The 21,605-nt window shown below is 41.4% G+C and overlaps 1 protein-coding gene across 2 annotated transcripts in view; it reads right to left on the minus strand.

Moving 5' to 3' along the window:
* The window catches only part of dock1 (dedicator of cytokinesis 1), a 164,684-nt gene that overhangs the window by 131,293 nt on the left and 11,786 nt on the right, over positions 1–21,605 (minus strand). Inside the window, exons 2-14 of one of the 2 annotated variants that reach the window (XM_070927703.1) lie at positions 14,793–14,876; positions 14,353–14,393; positions 14,179–14,234; positions 13,453–13,549; positions 12,727–12,875; positions 11,962–12,097; positions 10,326–10,483; positions 9,612–9,693; positions 8,975–9,110; positions 7,717–7,789; positions 5,826–5,905; positions 3,422–3,547; positions 2,922–3,046 (exon numbers count right to left, since the gene is read on the minus strand). In XM_070927703.1, the coding sequence (XP_070783804.1) occupies positions 2,922–3,046; positions 3,422–3,547; positions 5,826–5,905; positions 7,717–7,789; positions 8,975–9,110; positions 9,612–9,693; positions 10,326–10,483; positions 11,962–12,097; positions 12,727–12,875; positions 13,453–13,549; positions 14,179–14,234; positions 14,353–14,393; positions 14,793–14,876 (1,343 nt within the window). Of the gene's footprint in view, positions 1–2,921; positions 3,047–3,421; positions 3,548–5,825; positions 5,966–7,716; positions 7,790–8,974; positions 9,111–9,611; positions 9,694–10,325; positions 10,484–11,961; positions 12,098–12,726; positions 12,876–13,452; positions 13,550–14,178; positions 14,235–14,352; positions 14,394–14,792; positions 14,877–21,605 lie in introns of both variants that reach the window. The other variant, XM_070927702.1, reaches the window with a different exon arrangement.

The raw sequence follows: 21,605 nt of genomic DNA on the forward strand, positions 1-21,605 counted from the left end.
CATGATGGAGTAACAGTGGATGGCACACATGCCTTGTTTTCTATCAATCTGCGCTCAGCCAGCCTACCTCTTTCCTCCCACTACTCCAGCTGACTCCCTGGCCTGCTAGTGCGCTGCTGCTAAAATACTCCAACACTAATGGCTTCTGACAACCAACAATTATGAGGAATAACAGGCCCTGTCTCCCCCAGCCACGCTGAGCAGATCTGGGGGGCAGGTGCTAGCTGTAGCAACTCTGCCCCTTCACTAAATGGCCAGGATTCATGACAGCTTCAGATTTTGGAGAAAGGAAGAGAGGAAAGTGGCCAAGGTCTAGCCGCAGGTGAGAGGGGTTTGTGGGGGTGTGCTAATATGTCAAGGTGATGAGAGGTCACTGTCCAGTCTCTCACTACACAACATTACAAATCCTCTTTGAAACAGGGCAAGGATGACTAAATCCAGAGGCAGAAAGAGACCACAGAGACAGAAAGACAAAGGACACATCAAATGGAGGGAATCAGAAGGCTGAGACAGAGACAGAAACATCCAGAGAGAGCCACAGAAACAAAACTTTCTAAGTAAACCTATTACAAAACTCGCTTCAATTACATTTTTACTATTCTCAAGTGCCTTGTGTATGGAAGCTTCTTTATTCTATTACATAAATGGCTTGATGAAAACAAAACTTTTTTTTCTTTTGAGGTAGTAGTTCAATCTAAGGTGAGGGTGAATTAAAGAGAAAGTTTCTATAATCAAAAATTGGCTTCAGACATTAAAGTAACAGACGGTAAGGGGCAGTGTCTCTTCTCAGAACAGAATTTCCTTTCAGCCAATTAAAATCCTGGAAGGAAGAGGGAGATTTTAACCAATTAGCACTGATCCCTGGAGACCCGAACAGATGAGACTGAGCAGCTCTAAGAAAAGTTGCAAGACAGGATGTCAAAGGGAGCTCCAGCACTGCAAGGACAACATGGCCATGACACCCATAGATGTGATCACTGTCACTTGATCACTGTCGACTGCTGTCACTGACTCCAATTATTACAGCCTAAAGCCTCTGACAGCCTTCACCACATATACACAGTTAAATGCTCCACTGACACTGACTGGGTAGGGCGGGGCACTGAACCTGCCGCATTAACCCCTGAATATCGAAAACTGTTGTGCACTGAATGTTAGTTCTTTTTTCAGCTTTTTGTGTTAGGCTCAAACCTGTTCGCTGTACTGTAGGTGAAACAGCCTATTCATACACAACATGTCCATGTCTAAAATAAACAGTGTAGCTGCAGGTAGATGCTTAAAATGGACTAGTAGACATGGTTTCTAATTCTGAGCCTACAATATAAATGCAATTTCAGAAAAAAAACACAAAAAAATGTAAAGGATGCATTACAAATGATATTGCAATCCCAACATCCAAAAATATTCACAATTAGACTACTTGTATAGCAATGAGACAACCAAGCAATGTCTTCATTTTCAGATACTGTACCATCCGGCAGAAGTCAAGATAATTTTTGCTTTCTGCTACTTCAGAACTGCATTTACAGTATAATCACAACTGATCCGCACACTTCCTCTGCCTGCTGGGCCAAATCACTGACGATGCCTCTCAATCTAAGACTAATGTGTATAATTGAGGAAGCTGAGGGTAGTAACGCTCAATTCTGATTCAGTGTTTACAGGAGGCCTCCCCATGACCAGGGGTCTGTCATCTCCAATCACTCCTCCATCATCAGCCCTTGTAACTCTCCGTTCCCACTAGTACACAAGCATACCATGTGGACGTAATAGCATTAATACCTGCAGGATTTATTTTAATAGCCTTGCAACAAAATATCATATCATTATATATATACCTTAACATAATGAAAACTAATTCAAGATCACTGCAAACTGTTTCAACATTAAAACTGAACATTCACAGACACGTGAGCACACACTCCCATAGACACACACCTCCTGCCCCAGTTCTTTCCACATACTCCTCATGTCCAACTGCTCTAAAGCTCTCATATGCCCCATTAACTGATGGCCTCTGCAGAACAAGTGAAGTCAAGCAGGGTGACAATAATTAAACATCAGAGAAAGGGGTCACTGGCTAGAGACACTAGATGAAACAAAAGCTTTATTAAGGCACTGGACACTGATGGGTTGGCACATGATTAAAAAGTCGACAGCACTCGGAAGCAAAAGTCCATTAGACATTCTCCAGCTTGCATGGAGCCACCAAATGATTTATGTTTGATTGTTTGTGTCTTTCTGGTTTGATTTTCTATTGAAATTCAATACACTTAATGGTGTTACGCTAGAACATGGATGTCAAACTTTCCTTTCAATGCCTACAACAGGTATGAAGAACAACTTAAAATAGTTAATTACTGACCACCACCAAAATATAATTAACTCATCTGTGTCGAGGGCTGCAAATTTCATCCAGATAAATGTACAACATTTTGAGACGACTTGCTAACAAACAGACAGGAGAGAAAATTATCCTTCTAACGTCATTAGCAAAGGTAATTATACCAGAAGGGAAATGTCAATTTCACATCTCTCATCACCTGCAACTTTCAAACTATGCTGCCCATATTGCCAGCCCGCATGCTTGGGTGTGTAACTGACTCTGACAATGATAAAGGTTGATTCTTGCAGTGTTGAGCCAAATTTTAGGCTAGTCAATCAACCACAAAGCACCAATCTTGCATTCTGTCATTTTTGACAGGAGGCAAAGGCGTACAGTCTGGCCTGTGTATCACACTGCTTTATAGGAGTCCTGGTCAGTTAAGCAGCATGCTGAGCTGTGTGAGATTAAAGAAAGCCCGCTAAATCACAGACTGTCCCAAAGACCGATCGACTCCAGCACTTGTGTCCTGAATGCTGAGAATGAGCTGAACCCAGGAAAAATACCAAAGAAGTAAGTTAATATTCCTCAGTCGTACCTCCAGTTTCTTGCCGTCCTCATCATAAACAGACATGGTCACCTCAACATTTTTGGGCGTGGTCTTGCTCCCCTTGTCAAAATCCCCCTGAACCAGAGTCACGTAGATATCATTTCGTACATCACCTTTAAGAAACAGAAACAAACAGGTCAGATGTGAGGAAATCCTCACTTTTCACAGTCTTCGTAGAGCTCTACTTTCATCCATTAATTTTTATATATATATGACTGTTACTGCATATCTCATTACATTTTAGGCGGATAAGTGGATATTTGCCACTGTATGCTATATGACCGACTTCAGTCCATTACATAACTAATGTCTGAATCAAACTTTAATGAAGTATGATACGTTCTTTTCTCCCTCACTCACATTTTCTGAAATAGTACATCTAAATCACTTTTGGAATGAAGGATGTGTTCAGCCAATTATATTTACAAGAAGACTTTCAGAGACAGCCAGCCAGCCAGCCAAGGTAAAGCTTTTTAAAAACACTCAACCTGGCATGATGATCTCAGGGAAGCCCATTTTGCGAGCCACAGCTGTTGATCGGTCCACCAGGTGAGGGAAGTCCTTCCTTATCTGATGGATGTCTCCAGGAAGCAGTTTCAGAGTCACCCACAGGCCTGGTGAGGCATTCAAGGCAAAGAGAGGAGGGGACCAAGATAACGTCAGGAGACGACAGCACAAGAGCAAACTGCCCCAGGAAAATACTAAAGAGATTTCTTCTTGTGCTTCCCGCTGTCAGTGACATCTAACAGCTCTAGGGCAAGACACTAAATAGAAGCTACCCTCAGGGATGTGATCAGGAAAACATAATAACAGAGGGAACAAGTGTGTGAGAGTTTTCCTTATGCTTAGTTAAAAGTGCAGTGTGCACTATAACTGTAATGAGAAAAAACTAAATCTAACTAAAGCCCTATACGGTGACCTCAAAGACCTGAAAGATCTTATTGTGACATTAAAAAAAGATCACAGAACTAAATATTTAATTCAGGTGTTGAGACCAGATGGTTGATGCCTGATACTACCTGTATAGAAAGCACAATGCATTTCCTTTGTGCAGGACTATTGTTGTTCTTACCAGTCTAAACATAACATAATGTCACTGTAATTGCAAATTCTGAGCTTTAATACTGGGAGAGAAAAAGAAGCAAATATTTATCCATAGCAAACAGGCACTTGGTACCCTAAATGGGAAAATCTGAAAAAAGATTTTTTTTTTTTTGTCCCACTGCAAAATTCATGATAATGTCCCCAGTGCCCCAGACTTCTTCTTTAGGGACTCTTTGTTTTTATGGAGGAATGAATAACATTTATGGTAGAATATTTAAATTGTGCACTAATCCCAGGACTTGAATAAAAAGACCTGAGAGTGTGAAGCTTGTGTGGAAACTCTGCAGCTCTGAACTATTCTGAAACAAAGGGCCTTCAGGGGACTTTCATGGGTCATATTTCCGAACAATTTAACACCAGTAGCTGCTCTGCTTTTCTCCTGGTTGGGATGGAAAGCTTCTTTTCTGTAGACACTGCATGGTGTGCCAGCTTCAGCTCTGTAACCACACTCACTCTTAAATATTCTCACAGGAAAAACCAAGCAGCATAGATACAAACTCCTGAACAAGACGGAAAATGACTAAAAACAAGGCATCCAATTAAAGCAGCCATCCTGTAGTCCAGGCCACCAAAATGAGTGCTGCTTGTGAACCCTGAAGCTTTACTCACTTTCACTTCACAGGCCTCATATTGTTATAACTGACACATCTCTCACTAGCCAAGCTGGAAGCCTTTTGATATGCGAGTGTGACCGAAACAGCTGCTCTCGGTGCTCCGCTGTTCTTCCCACTGTGGGCCGGAGCAGACCTGACATTTATCCAAGTACATCTTCATAGGGCATGACAATACCATGGAGGCTGTCATGTTGTTTCCTCCCTCCCCCAGCACAAATCCCTTAGTTGGCTAATGTTGTTCTTCTAACCACAGATGTCAAATCACTGATAAGATCTAGTCTGAAGACTCACCAGCTTAATTAACAGCTGGATTACTTAGATCCTGCAGTCATGGTGGCGAGGGCAACTATTTATAGCATGAGCAGTGATTTATAGTGTGAGCACTTGACAAGAATTATGTTCTTATTAGCAAGATGAACAGTCTCAATGCCCTGCATGGATGTTGGGGGTAATGGTACTGTATGAATACATAATGTGTGTGTTATGACAGAAAATAACAGTTCAGTAAGATGCAATTAAAGTTACATTTGGCATATTTAATACTACCCTGTAACCTTAATTATAATTTGTTAAGAGTTTAAAATATTTCATAGCAATAAAGGATGAATAAAGAACTTTTTCTATGTAGATAACAGCAATTCACAATCCATGCAATTCTATTAGAAATCAATGCCAATGTAGAACTGAAGGAAAGTGCACACTATTCCAGTGAGGTGCTGGCTTGCAGGTAGAGTGGAGGTGAAAGCTGCACACTCATAACTCTGATGCAAACTTTTGTTTGTTAGTTGTTGTTTTTTTAATTCTATTAACATTTTGGCAGATATTGCATTCCTCACTTTCCTGAAGAAGGCAATATGTGCCAAAACACTGATTATAGAATTCAAAATAAAAATATTGCATCAGTGTTATGAGTGTGTGGCTTCCCCCTCCTTTTAATGTCAACCAATTCCAACTGCCTTTAACTAAGCACTGCTGAATGTTTGATGACCTAGTTGACTAAAAATCTTCATAAACATTACAGCACACACTCCAGGTTGGATTTTTATCAGCTCCTCATTTAGTATAACCGTTTCATAACATATATAAGACACACATTTTATTGATAAAAGCCTGTGAGTAGTGCGACAGGTTTTCGCCTTGGCCTTGGTTCTTGTGTCTGAACCTTGCACTGTACCTTGGCCCTTGTGATTGACCTCTTTGGCGGTGATAACTTTGTTGATGACTGTCTGGAGGAAGTCGTTCTCCCCTGCCACCCTGGGTGAAAAACGTGAGATGTTCAGCTGCTTGTGGCGAATGGCGTCATCCAACGCTAGCCTGCAGTATGCACACAACAGGCAAACACCACAGAGAAGAAGAGATGGCGGAGAAGGAGGAAGAGGAGGAGGAGAGGGGCAGAAGAGCCACAAAGTGATGGTTGTGAGGAGGGGAGTGGGATGAAAGAGAGACGGAGAGAAACAGAGAGAGACACACCGAAGAGTGATGCGAATACCGTGACAGACACAAAGCCGCTTGTTAGCAGTTAACAGTGGGGCAGGATGGGTAATGAAAGAGACACACAGAGAAATCATCGTTTAGGAAATGATGCCCAGTCAGCATTTATAGCGCCACTGTAGCAGTGAGAAGCTTGACCTGTCTTAAGATGTTTTCAAAGCAGGAAACTTAATACCTAAGGCTGTACGCTCCACACTTCACCCAATCCAAAACACCCCGCTTTAGTGAGAAAGCAAACTAAAATATAACATCATGTTTTGTACTCCATATGGCTTCAGGTGAAGACAGTACCAGATTGATTGAAACGAGGGACGTACAGAGCATAAGAAAGTAGCAGATGTGATCTGGGAAGCACCACATGTGTGGCAGCTGTGAGAGAAATGTGTGCAGTGGGCAGGGATGGCATCTGCAGTATAGAGGACTCTAATCAAGCAGAAGAAGAAGAGCATGGAGGAGAAAACAGTGGTGATGTCAGCATGGAGGAGGCAGAAAAAGAACCTCTAAATGTCTTCAGTGCCTCCAACCTTGAATCCAAAACTAATTCAAGCAAGGAAGTAGAGTAAGGGACAGCAGAAGTTTGTACAGTCACAGGAGAAAACATTGTAGGACAACAGGAACAAGGCAGGTTTCCCCTCAAATTTGCAATAATACAATTTCTGAATGTGTTTGCATAAAAGAGTTGGGCACAGTGGGGGTTTCTGTCTATCAACTAATCGTTCATTTCAGCACAACATGAAATTTTGCTGCAAATGCATTATCTAAATGTAAGTTGGTTTGATTCCAGACAACATGCCAGAGATGAGGTCAACTCGGTCTTGGACTTACAATGAAGGAGTGTCGGGGCAAAACAAGAACAACAAACTATTATAGCAAGGTTTCGATCTATAATATCCATTTCTGAAAGCCATTTCCATTTCTGTTTGGATGCCAGGAGTCCATATTACATCACTATGTCAAACCTTCCTTAAAAGGCTCCTTCACTTCCTGCCTCTGCTGGCCTTAAAAACACATCCAGTAATGGCTTGTGGAACTGCTATTTCAAAACTCCCATCAGTTAAAATTCAGTGGCAAATATTCACACTTGGACATAAATAACCCCTTGTAGATCCTGTTCTTCTCTTCACACTGGAAGGCTCTAATTTCCATGATTTATGCTCACAGTTAAAACCGTTAAGTGAGGTGATCCGCCAGCTAAACTGCCTGAATCTGAAGCATTTCCAATTATGCAGGAAATCACGTTAAGGAAAAGGTTACTCTGGCTCTGTACGTAGTCCTACGAGAATGGCAGCAGTTAATGAGATTGCCTTAATTGAGTCAGCAGGGAATAGGGGAGCGCTACTGTCTTAAACCCCCCCTACACACACACTTACCATGTGTCAAGGATACAAGACTTTAAAAAATACAACTGCTGTGTCTTTGACATACTGTACATACTCAAAATAATGGAAATAGGTCTAAGAGCAAAACTATATCAGCTGCGCAATTTTATGCAACATTATCCCAAGCTTAAATGAACTCTATGCACCCTTATGTATGAATGTGATTTATTTGGTGCAGCTGAACAATCCACTTACGGCTGAAATGGGATAAAGTGCTGCTTGTCCTCATCGTCCATTTTGCCCGTTATGATGTCAGTGACATCCATTACTGTGGAGAAACAAGGAGAGAGGGTTAAAACATTCTCAATGCCTGCAGAGTATAGCATAGCTGTGAAAGACATCCAGATAACTACATGGTAAGGCCACAGCAGGGGGGGGGGGGGGGGCAGCTAATGTTGGCTCTTCTTCAATGAGCACTAATTAAGGCAGAAGCAGGGCTTTGACAGAGAAAGCATGTTTGTGCTCAAGTGAAATCAAGTCAACTCTGATTTCTGTGACCAACATGGTGGTCACAAAAAGCAGAGGAAAGGAAATCTCTGATCGGACTTTAAAAACACATTTAAAGTTCAAAAGTGATGATTAACAGGTTTAGTCCAGGACCCTGTGACATCATTAGGCGTCCTCCCATTCATTTGGAATGTGGGCAGTCAGTTTAGGCTGCAGCGGTGGTGACTGTGGGGGGCAGCGAAAAAAAAAGTTGAGACAGATTCAACTTTTCAAGAAACACAACCCGACGTCAGAGCTCAAAGGCTCCCACACCACGCTGCTGATCTGATTTGGAATGCAGCCTTAGAATTCCATTTTGAGGGACTTTTTTACTTCAGAGTAGGTTCACTGAACCTTCAGTGATATTAGTGTATGTGTGTGACAGCTCTATTACCCTACAGGCCAGAGGTCAAACATACGAAGCCCTTTACAACTGTCTCAAAAAGCAAATCTCAAAAATCAGGCTCTCCATCATGCTGCGCACCGCAGCAGTGATGATGAGGACTAAAGATAAGCCATCATAAATCAGGCTGTCATTTACCTTCTCCTTAAGTGGCACTGGGAAAAAGACACCAAAAGAGGGGCATAATTTTCTCTGTTGGAGAACTGTGGGCAAAACGCCAATCTAATTAGTTTATGATACGCCTGGCAGCTTGCCAACAGGAGATAAATCAAACTCCAATTCTACTTTAGCTGGATATCTATGAGTTTTTGCCAAATATATTTACTCATCTGGGCAAGGACTTTGGCATAATACTTACCTTGAACCTTGAACTGTAAGGCAAGACAAGACATCCGTTCTCAAAGCTTACGCACATGGGGATATTCAAGCAGAGCAAGGACTCAGGAGTTCTGAGATAATAAGTGTTTTTAAAAGGTAACCTCTGACTTCAGTATCACAACTCATACCTTGCAGCTCTTTTTGGAACAGCAGGTTATCACTGAGTGTCTGCGCAGTCTGCTTTACCTGCCACTCCAAAGGGTCTTCTCAGTCCTGACGTCAGCTTCTTGGTGTTGTTGTCTCGTAGCTCCATGCGCCCCACTCTGACAATCTGACACACAAAGCTGATCTTCTCTCTCTTCAGATCTTCACTGCCTAAGTCCTGAGGAGTGAAAAACAAGAAAAGCTTTGAAAAGCTGCCGCCGCTGTTTCCTTTAAGCCGATAACTTATACTTTAGGTAGACAAATCTTTTTTTAGGCTAGAGCCATGCTAGGGTGCATTGATTAATTCATAGCACCTTCTTAGGTGAAGATGAGTTTGTGTTAAGGGCAAACTTTGTTTCACCACAAATTGCTCCAGCAACATCTGTGATTGTGTCCACAGATTCATTTCCTGTGGGCAATACCTCCCAACTAGCACTAGCAAAGTGCTCCCTGTGGGTGCACGCTGACCCTTCCGCCCTTGGGCTTCCATTAGATAGAGGTGACTGCCTTGGTAAATACATACAGCGAGAGGGGCTCTTTCTGAGAGAGCTTAACAAATACAGGCTCCGCAAACAGGCTCCCACATGCCTCATAACATGGCTGAATAAACAGTGGACTACCACAGGCGAGCAAACACACACAAAACACAGGGACACACATACGAGCAAAACACACTCACCGTGAAGACCGCCCGTAGGTTATGAAGCTGGTCTATGTCTTTCACCAGACCTGAACTTGACCATTTCACCAGGTAGTTTTCACTGTGAGGGAGAGATGACAGAAATAAAAGCAGGACTCTCACCAATTTCTCATATTCACATTGAAACAACTATGATACAGTGAATTAAGGCAATCAGTTGCATTAACTATAGTTTCCTTCAACGCTGCAGAAGCTTCAATGTTAATCCAGACACTGATCCGCTTGGGAAACAAAATGCATGACTGATGTTGGATGCAAAAGAAACATCAGCCGAGCTGCTCTACTTGTGATAATTTGTTGTCAAAATCCTAAAACAATAGCAAATCCCTGGGAAGCAGGCTGCACTGGTTCTGGTCACCTTCTTGCATGGTATGTGTGTGAATGTGCGTACAAGTGTCCGTCAGTGGTTTGCCATGAAAAGCATCCCCACTGTGTGAGCTACAGCCAAGTATTGAAGAACATGGGTGTACAGAAAAGGTATTTCACAGCTGTTCAAGACACAAGTGCATCATCTTTACAATTTTTCACTAGCAAGAAATAGAAACTTGGAATTCAGTTGTCAGTGCAACAATAGTAAAGGTAAAACTAAAATACTAGAAGAAGCCAAAAACATCCCGATGTTAAATCATAACTGTGTTTGAAAGAAAAGAAAGAGTGTGTGAGAGAAAAGTCAATATGCACCCATGGCTTTACCTGATGAACTTGGACTCCACTGGGTCGTAGAGTGACATGAGCACCTCTGCGTCCTCGCCAATCTTACACACCACATTCTTCAGAGTCACAAAGAGGGCAAACGCTGGTGTGGAGGCAAACTTTGCTTGCCTGGTCAGATCAATATTCTGCTTCTGAGACTGTCGGAGGGAAACAGAGGTATTGCATTCAATATTGACAATTCTTTCATAGCTTTTTGTCACATGCAGGTACAGTAGACCTCAGGCCTGTGTAGTTTGAGCAATGAGCCCAGGAGAAGACCCAAGGATCCCTTGGACAACATCAGCATATGAAGAAAGAGATACTCTACATGGGTGTGGTTAGCAAATGCACACCGGATTATTGAATGTCAGCCACTGTGCCTCTGTGTCTTTCTGAAAATTTAGCAAGATTTAACAATGTCCATAAATCCATCCTTATAATGTATTCCACACTGGAATAAAAAGCCTTTATAATCGCTTGATCTCCAGATCTGCATCTGCAGTAAAAGGTGAACTGATTGTGTGATTCTCTGGACGCCCTTCAGAAATATGCTGGGGCCAAATCATTAATATTTATCACTTTGACCCGGACACTTTCTTATTGCCCATGCATATGCAAGAAAGCCCTCTGGAGGAAAAGGTCACGTAAGATGAGACCACATAACTGCAGGGCACTTACCGTCTGGCACTCCTACATACTGCCAACTGACATTCAGGTGAGGGATGCCACAGATATGCCAAGTAAAATAGACAGGGAATCTGGCTGAGTTCCCGCCTTTCTGAAGAAGCAGTCAAGCATCTTTGTGTACCAGGAGTGGCCCCATCTTCCCCACTAATATATATTAGTTGTTCAAATGCCAAAACTCCACTCTAGATTGACAGGGGTGCTGTGCATTTTGTGGAATTTTTCTTACCTGGAAATGCACTTGTCCGTTTGTTTGATATTCTTATACCCTGTGCCTCTGTTACTTGACAGAAGTCAGTCAAGAAACAAGTTATCTTTATGAAGCAAACTATCTTCATTCTCAGTTTGGAAGCAGTGGGATTATTGTCACATGTGAACAACCAAATCTAAACAAGGGTGCCTTTATTAATTATGTAAATAAAGTAAAATACAGTTGACCAGTAAAATAACTTTTAAAACAACACCACAGCCATGAAAGTGGCTCTGTGAGACTGCTTAGACACAGAAGTGATTTAACATACTCACAGTGACAATGCTAACATGCTGCTTATATCTTCATATATAATGTATACCATGTTCACCATCTTAGTTTAGCGAGTCAGAATACTAGCATTTGCAAATTAACACTTAATATAAGTACAGCTGAGGTCATGGCAGTTTTGCAGGTATCATTAACCAAAGTACTGCACAAAAGGAAAGTTTGACATGATGATTGCTCAAGATGAAAAGTTAGGGTGCCACCAAAGTAAGAATTTACCGTCTTGGGACCTTGAATATCTGCATAACATTTCAGACTCTCAGATTCAATCCAGAAGAAACGAGACCAAGATGTGACCACACAGTTTACCATGTTCATTCACACTGTACACTAATGTGTTTTTACTTATCTTAGTTTAGTTGCAGATGTAAAAATAATGTCAAACAGGCAGGACCAGGTCCTCTCTATATTTACCTTCTCCTCTTGAATCCGGTCCTCAATTTGTTTGGAGGCCGCCTCATGTGCTCTGAACAGGCTGACGGTGCTGGTGAGCTCTGGGTCCAGTATGTTTCCATCATTGTCTCTGACCACCAGATCGAGATCCAAGTACCTTGCATAAAAGTGGGTGCGAGAGTTAACGAGATGAAAACATACATAGCATACTATGAGAGACGAGGTGAATACTGCAAATGTGTGGTTGCATTTGTGACAGAGGAAACGGCACACATTAACTCCCTTTGCCTCATTTTATCTTCATATAATATTCCCTCAGCTCCACTGTTTTCTTTCAAAGCTCCCCTGTTTTGTTCAACTGTTTCCTCTACAGAGGGAGTCAGGGCAGAACCCAGCATGCTGCCAACATGCAGTCAATGCATTTCATCAGCTCATCACTCCCTGCTTCTGCAGAGGCAGAAGCCATTTCTCTACCTGGCCAAAGGTTCAAAGTTTCATCACAGGAGCAGAATGGAGCTTCATAATTTTCATTTTCAACCGATTTTCTAGGCTCACTGCAGATACAGCAAGACCTGTCATTTCATGATGGAATATAGTAGGGTTTGCTGAAGCTAAATCCCTCCAGTTTGTCCTCAAGCTAAGTGATGACCTGTCATTTTCTATTGACTGACACTGCTGACCTATTCCAACAAGAGTCATTCTACCGGATAGATATGAGGATAAAGGGATATAAGCTGTGGGGAGGGAAGGACAAGGCTAAAAGCCTCTAAAAGACCGGATCCTCACTTGTTGCCGTAGTCTATCTTGGAGGTGACTCTCTGTTTGAGCTCGGTGAGCTCGTCCTGGGGGAGGGTGCCGGACAAGATCTGGGAACGCCATTCGATGAGGTCGTAGATCATGTCACGGACCGAGTTGAACATCTCACGCTTGTCCCCCTGTGGAAACAGACGGATGAACGTGTGTACAGCTTAGACGGAGTAATTCAGAGCGTCCAAAAAGAAAAACTCACCTGACCAATACTGAATTTACTTGAAATACTTTTAAATGTAAAATATGATAATATGATAATTCACACATTTTTAGTATTTACAATGTTTTTTCAGCTGATTGTTATAAATTTAAAGATAACAAAATCTTAATGATAAATGAAAATAGAGTTGAATAAATAAATAAAAACACAAACACAACAACATATTGAAATGATCGAATTAAGATAAACAAGGGTCAAATATACATTCAATTAACATTGTATATAGCTATATATATATCTATATATATATATATAGATATATATACGTATGTATATACACACATAAGTCAGTACTGAGATATCTGTAATTAACTGTCACTTATTATCCCAATGACATTAATGACACAATGTTTGTTTGCCCTCTAACATCCATACATAGCCTTATCTCCCAAAAAAACATATCTGACATGAATGTGTGTGTGTGTTGTGTGAATTGAGATTGAATTGTGTGTTTCCACTCAAGGGAGGACAGGTTTGCTTACCACATATAAATCCCTCCATATTGTAGCCCACTCCCGCAGTGTGGTGGTAACCTCCTGAACGAGGGGCAGCTCAGTGGGAATGACCGTCTCCTTTTGCCTGCGGTGAGTGAACAAAACTGATTTAGTGATTCTGTGTCCTTCCTGCCCTGTCCTCTCCGAGTAAATTCATATTTATTTCACTGCTTTGTTCAAATCATTTAATTGTAATTCTCTGGGGGGAAAAAAGAAAAATCTGTTCCTCAAGTTTCTGAGGTGAATTCAAGGACTTAGGGGTTTATCTTTTTTTTGCATTGAGCAAGTGAAATCCAAGAAGACAGACCAAAACAAAACAGTGCCACAAGTTGTGCAACAACAAACACACGTCACATCATATCAAGTGCAGATCTTTCCACTGAAACAACCTCCGAGGCTCTCTACATACAACTTACATTTTAACTCGGCAACAAGTTTCTCAGGAGGTCAGTCTTATCTATTTGTTTCCTATCTATTTGTTTCCTATTTGATTTTTGTTGCTGTCCTAAGCTCAATGCATTTTTTGCCAAAATAATGATAATTGCAATATTCATCCTACAATAATAACAATACATAATACATAATAATATAATTCAATAATCTTACATCTTACATACAAATGCAACGAAAGGAGAAGCGATTTTCTTGCTTGTGAAAAAATTTTTTTTTATAAATGTACATGTCATTCAAAAGCAGAAGTGGAGAAATACTAACCCACTGCCCTCGACTGTGGCCTCTTTCAGGTGTACATAGCAAGCAGGAAATATGCCCTAGAAGAGGAAGAGATAAGACATTATGGTACAACTGGGACAGAAGTTGAACAGCTGAAAAACTGAACCTCATAGCACCGATAGCAGTGTCTAAATCCTTTGTTTACTGGCCACTCACCTTTTTGGATTTTCTCCTCAGCCTATGTCCTCTGTACCAGTCTAATGGAGAGCAGAATTATGTTAAATGTAAGCTGCTTTTCCCAAACAAAGTACACAAGAAGAATCACAATAAACCTCAATAAAACCTGCATTAAAGTTAACTTTTTAACAAGGTAAACTGTTTCATGAAACACTTTATAATGAAGAATGGTTGATGATGAAAATAACACTGTGAATATAATTCGACTCGCTCAAAGAAACACTAGCAGACAGTGTAGAGTGTGGGGTTGCCACTGCCTGCATTTACAGGAACACGCCATCATAATCATTATATTATCCTATTTAACACGTGAACAAAAGATTTGACAAAACAGAATGTTCTAGTGATGACAGGAAAATAATGTCCGACATTGGCGTGTCAGCTTAGATCATGCGTGTCATCAGTAAGCCTGTTCTCACCTTCATATGTCTCAAGTATGTGCACTGTGTCTCCAATCTGCAGCGACAGCTCCTCCTCTCCCCGGGCATCATAGTTATAGATTGCTGGAGAAAGATGAGAGAGGACAATATAAGAGGAGAAGATATTACAGGAGGAGGAAAAAGGCAATAAAGCGTTTGGCTCCCTTGTGGCGCTAATTGTGTGCCATTGCAATGTGTAGTAGAGGCATCACACGTCCACAGGATGTCCACCCACTCAGTCTGACACAGTGATGGTTGGGCCTGGCACCATCGAAGCTGTAATATCAACACATTTCTACCACCCACTGAAAAGAAACCAATAATGACGGAGAACGCCAAAACAACAACGTTGGTGGAAAACAGATTTTCTCAGAATTGCACGACGGAGACTGAGAGAATATAAAATATTGGAATGTTCCTAAATTTCTTCGGTGTTCTCAGACAAAACAAACAGGTGACACGAAGACGCTTGTGAGGTTCTCTGGTCAACACTACAAAAGCATATTTTGAACTAAACCTGTTAACAAGTATCTGTGATATCGTGCTAGCAAACAAACAAACAGAGAAAACAAATTGGGCAGAAAATCTAAATCTCCTTGGCAAAATTAAAAACTCTAATCAGTAGTCAGTACTGCATAAAAACCTTTTCTTTTAGGCCCAATAAAGACGTCAGTGGACTACATTATATTGTAGATCTACCAACATAATGCAGGCTGTTCTCTCTGGTGCCATTGATTCAACAGCCAACACACACAAAGCCTCTCACATCTTCTGTCAGAGCTCCATCAATATGTCAAGGTCATGTTATAACAACGATAAAATTCTGACTGGTGACACTTGTTCTCTCATTCAGTGAGAGATTAACAACATGTCGCTGTCAAACCAGCCATGACCGACACCTGTCTTTGAGAAACTCTACAAGGGCCCACGCACACACACACACACACACACACACACACACACACACACGAGTGCACACAAAACCTATACACAACCTATACTCTGACAGAATGACAGGTGGCTGTGTTGAGGGGACACCTGCAGGGAGAAACACGTGTGTGTGTGTGTATGCATGTCCTGCTGAGGGAATGCATGCAGGGCCGCTTCAACAGAGGTTTCCAGAGGTGAATGATGCTTTAATTAAAAAAAGACCCTCGCCGCAGGCACTGGAGCCTTCCCAGCATGCTGATGGCACATCAAGTGAATCGACCGTTTTCTCCCACGATCACCTGCCATCAGAGGAGCTGATGATTATCATATCATGTGGCACACTGTAATGTGTTTTTTTTTTGTTACCATTTAGCTCTTAAGTGGTTATGTTGGACAATTATCTTGAACAAAGCATTTCTGTTTTTGTTCCGTCTTTTGCTATGGAGGTAAAATGTACTCATCTCCCACACAGTCTTTCCTGTCACAGATCGTCTGAAAGTAAGTGAAGTCTACTTTTCTTTTTAAGCTTTACTTTGCGTGTTGTGTTTTTTAACTACCAGCCGGGCAAAGAAAGCAATTCAAATATTTTTGGCAAGTCCTGGGTATTTTCTATTATCATTGATTCTTCTGAGATCAAATAATTAATCAATTAACTGAAAAAAAATAACCACCAGATTATTTGGGTTTCTGATTCTGTACAGGGCAAAACACATTAAAGAATAAAGCAGTGACTTATGTCGCATCACAGTTACAAAGGCTGCTCTGATTACAGAGAATTCCAATTAGCAGTACAGCATGTGTCAGCTATTGAAGAGGTCAGACAATCTTGTAAGTATAATTGAGTTATTAAGGCAACATAAGGCAACTTATAAAAGGCTACAAGACACTTGCAATCATAGTGAAAATGTTTTTATTATGTGGCGAGAGGAAATGCCTAAAAAATAATGACAACATATGCAAAACACAAATTGGAAGACTGGTTAGTGGTCAAGTGGACCCTCACCGACGCTGACTTTTTCATGGGCTGTTTGCTTAACACCACCACAAAGTCCATCCTCAAAAATGACCGTGCAGTTATACAATACCTCTGACAGTCTGTATCTGATGTTCAGCTTGTATAGCATAAGTCAGGCAGCCAACCACTTCACTGTTTAGTGTAGGGCATGAAATGCCATGTGTAGCCTGTTTCATTCAGCCCAGTGTTGTTTTGTTATCAAGTGTATGTGCATATACACGTGCATGTCCACAATGCATTTTGCGATCCCTAGAACAATCCAACGAGCCCAGCGAATCCACCAGAACACGAGCCATGAGCTGACAATGGAACAAAGACCCCAGGAAATGAATTCAGTGGTACCACGCTGGGATACAAAAGGTACCTACAGGGGGAGAAAGCAACAAAACAATCAAAAGGGAGGTGGGATTAATCTGTGTGCAGCCATGAGAGAGCAGCCTAGTCAGTGTACGGTGAGGCGCGCTCAATTAAACCATCATTAAGAGTAGCCAGAAAAGCCTCTAAAGCCATCAACTGCTGCATCTGTGTGTTTGTTTGGAACTGGGTCACAAGTCCAGCTGATTCAGCATGTTATCTACACAGCAGGTGCTGAGAGTGAACATCCCAAACAAACCGCTGTCAACCGAGCATAAATCATCATATTTCATCAGAAAATGGAAAACTGCCCCTGCCATCGCTGCCAATGAGACTAGGTCTCATATCAAACAAATGGGAGCTCAGAGACCCAGGGAGATTCTCACTGGGCAAGAGGTGCAATCACAAAATGAACACAAACGACAGCCTGGCAAGATGCTGAGTAAATGACAACCATCAAACACAACCCTGACATGTGAGGCAATGATGGTGCAATTTAACACAGGAACCCAAGTGATTTTTGTCACGTGGGGGTTGAATGACAGCTCTGATTACTCATAAACCTGTATTTGCATACCCAAGAGTAAACTGATGTCAATTCGGAAGCAGTGAGGGAGCGAAAACCCATCAGAGGAAGAAGACGAAGAGGATGAGGAAGTGGACCATATTCTCCCTGGTGTACGGCATGCAAATGATTTTCTGGAAATGTGATAAACAGTAGCATCATTTGCCGGGGGCTCATTAGCATACATAACCTCTTGCATAAGGCTCTGCAAACTCAGAGAACATTATCATCAGAGGAAACGAGTGAGGAATCAGATTACAGACCTATCCACTTAGCCAGCGCACGTCTACGCCCTCTCCACAATTATAAGCAGCCTCATCTAAACACTGGACTGATTGTAATTCTACACTTTGGGTTCACTAATAACCTGCACTAATCCACGCAGAGTATAACATATCATTACACTCAGATGAAAATACAGTATGCCGATGAAGGAAGGGGTGGGAAAACGGGAGGAAAGAGAATAGCAGAGAAAAAGCTCATTGGAAAGAGACTGAGGCTCTTGATGTTTTGTATGAAGTCCCTGTGGGCCGTAAACCTGCAGAGAGAGCTAGACAGGAAATCCCAGACAACAGGATTCTTCAGGAGGAAAAGGCAGAGTGGAGCATGAGGCAACTCTCAGTCGGGTTGGGCCGGGCGTTTGAGGAGCCAAACAGGCAGAAAATCATGCAATGTCTAGCAGCAGGTAGATGACGTCAAGCAGCAACATCACATTTCTGCAGCAACTCAGTCTGGCCAGAGTGATGGGACTCCAAGCTCAACTAATATAGAGCAAGTCAATGTGTAAGTAAGTGAGAGGCAGCGTCAACCTCTTTTTTATACCACCACTGGGATCACCAAAATCAGAAATTTGCACACATGGTGGCCTCAAAGTCTCAAAATTAATTAAATTAATGCAACAACGAAATGCAATGCACACTTAATGAAGATGCTTTGCTATCACCAGAAAGGGAGAGTTTTTTTTTCCTCAAAAACTCACTGGTTTCCTGTTGAGGTTTGACAGTTGATCTGGTTGATCCTGCCGTGCATCCTCCACTATTTTCAACATTGTTCACTCCAGGCTCTGTTACAAAAGAGCATTGCTGCTCCCCAGCCCTGTCGAAAGGCTATTAGTCTATTTCTTCCACATTGAAATTCGATAAGTTCAAAGCATTTCTCCTGAGCAACACCTCTATGTGGATGACTTCTGAGAGAGATTGGCGAGCTGTATACTGTTAATACTTTTTTCAATATTAAAAAAAGGACCATTACAGAGATTTTCTTCTATCAGCAACTATGATTAATCGCTTCAGCTTTTTTAAGCAAAAGTACCAAACGTTCCTTTGTGGCAGCTTCTCAGTTGTGAGAATTTTCTGCTTTTCCGTTTCTCATGTGATCATAAACAGAATATCTTTGGGTTTTAAACTGTTGGTCAAACAAAACAAGCAATCTGGTGACATCATCTTCTGCTTTAGGAAATTTTAAAGGCCATTTTTCACCATTTTCTAACATGTTGTAAACAAAACAATTAATCAATCAAACGAATAGATTATCAGCACATGAATGAAAGTAATTGCTTGTTGCAGCTCCACTTGTAATAGTCGATAGGCAACATGAGTTTTCAAAGAAACTAATCTTTACTTGCCTATGCTGTTGACAAAATGTAACACTGTTGAGCTGATCCTGTGATGTTTCAGGTCTTGAGTCTATGGTGTGTTCATGGAAGCGAAACTAACATACGTCAATATGACACGTCACCTGATCTCAAAACTGAGAATGATAATGTGTAGATTATTTTGGTACAAACTTAATTAAGATCTTGTATCATCCCAATCATGCCTATTGATTTTGCCTTTTGTGCAAGGGCAAAGAAAGACTGAGAGACAGACAGGGAAAGACAATCACGTATGAGAGAAAGAGGAAGAACTGTGTGACTGTGTAACACTGAGCAAGGAATATGAATTTAATACAGTGCTTAACTTGAATGAGGAGGAGTTCAATAAGCACACAGCAGACAGCGAACGCCCTTTTCCAGGCAGCAGGATTGAATAGAGGATGATTACTACACTCCAGCTGCACTATGGGTCTCCGAGGCAAGACGGAGGAGTCAGCAAAGAGGGGTTACACACACACACACACACACACACAGAGTACATACTGTATTCTGTGAAGGACATATCTGACTGTAAATGACTAACCCAGACTGACTGACGAGTTCTGCATGTAAAATGATATACCTCTTGCTGCTTAAAAGCAAATTAATTATACATTTGACCATATAAACTTCAAGTACAAGATTCAAAAAAGAGCTTATTCATTTTAAAGCATCACCTCACCTCAATACACAGCGGTTTAAATTCAAATTTCTAGAGGGAAGATAGTAATATCCAGACGAGGCATCATTTCAGGCTCAATTCTGAAAATGTTCCCTCATTTAGGGACAAATGTCTTTTGAGACTGGTGCTACAACAGTGAAGATGCTACATTTCTTTTCCACCCATGTCCCCATTATCTCAGTGATTTCAAGGGCAAGATTTTAAGTACTATACATTCCTATATGGGGTTCAATTTGGCTTCATGTCCGACATTTACATGCAAAATGTTTTTAAATGAGCCTTTTGAGGCTGTGATGCTTTGGAGGACATGACTGGATTACGAAACAAACATACCCTTGTCTGACACCAACCTGGTGTAGTCATTTGTATGGGACAAATGTGAGCTGAGTGAGGTGCTGTTGCAGGTGTTTACTGTGTTTTCCTGATGAGCCCTGCTGGTGGTGAGACAGAGCTGGCTGCAGCGAGCTCTGCTGCAGAGCTGACGGGTATTCTTTAGGGATCTGCCAAGTGCTGTTAGGATAACGGGAGGAACACTGGCCTGAAGGGGGGGGGGGGGGGGGGGGGGGGGGCAGAAGGACCTGGTGTTTCTACTGCATCCCTGCACTGTCTGTGGACTCTTAACTAACTCCTCTGTCAGACTCCCTTACTACTGACAATGATGCACACTAAAGAAAGCAATGTTTCTGAAGTAGGGTTCAAAAGCAGTGTAATCAAAATCCTTAACAAATCTATTTAGGTTTGGCTTTTAACAACTCTAAATGCCAAAAGTGAAAAATAGCTTAAAAGGTGCCCTGTGGAGTTTTCTTGCAACCAAGCCAAAGTTATGTTTACATTCAGTGTTACTGACAAAAAAACTCATTGTGTGTATCCTGGTCTAACGTGCTGAACGCATTTCCTTCCTCCCATTTGCAAAGCCAACTTTTTTTAATATTTTAAATCCTGCATAGTTTGCATCTATGTCTTCTTCCCTTTTTTGCATTTCTTGGCATGTAAGGGGCTGCAACTAACACTGAAGTCCATCATCATTTAATCTGTTTATTATTCTCTAAATCAATTGATCAATCATTTTGTCTATAAAATGTCAGAAAAAAAGTGAAGAACGTTTTAATTCATCGTCTTAAATGGAGTGTGAACCAGCCCTTTAGCAGGAGATAATTGTATGAATAAACTCCCACAGTTCACAATAACACTCGTGTCCCTGCAGCACAACAGTGATGAGACAAAGGGTGAACACAAAAGTATCAACAATCTACTGATAATACTGAGAGCACTCAGGTAGGTTTGCAGGTTGTGATTCAGAATATAAGAATGTGATTGTTTAAGGGAGTCTAACAATATTTCAAGGACTGGGAAATTACAACCATTCCTTAATTATTTTATACTTAAGAAATGAAGATCATTTCAAACACTGTAAAAGAAATAAAAGCCTCTAAGTATGTTATTAAAATACACAGCAATGTAGTCCGCTGGGGTTTGGCTGAGATATTGCAATATTATTGTTATTATATTAGGCAGTGGCATGCACAGAGAAAGCGGACAATCAACTAACACTCCGATGGAGTAAGAGCTTTGTCAGTGACGTACAAGGCGGGGGAAACATGATAATTAACTTCAAGTCCCTCTCTAATAGGGTT

This window comes from Enoplosus armatus, chromosome 20, assembly GCF_043641665.1.
Source record: "Enoplosus armatus isolate fEnoArm2 chromosome 20, fEnoArm2.hap1, whole genome shotgun sequence".
In the NCBI taxonomy this organism is placed as follows: domain Eukaryota; kingdom Metazoa; phylum Chordata; class Actinopteri; order Centrarchiformes; family Enoplosidae; genus Enoplosus; species Enoplosus armatus.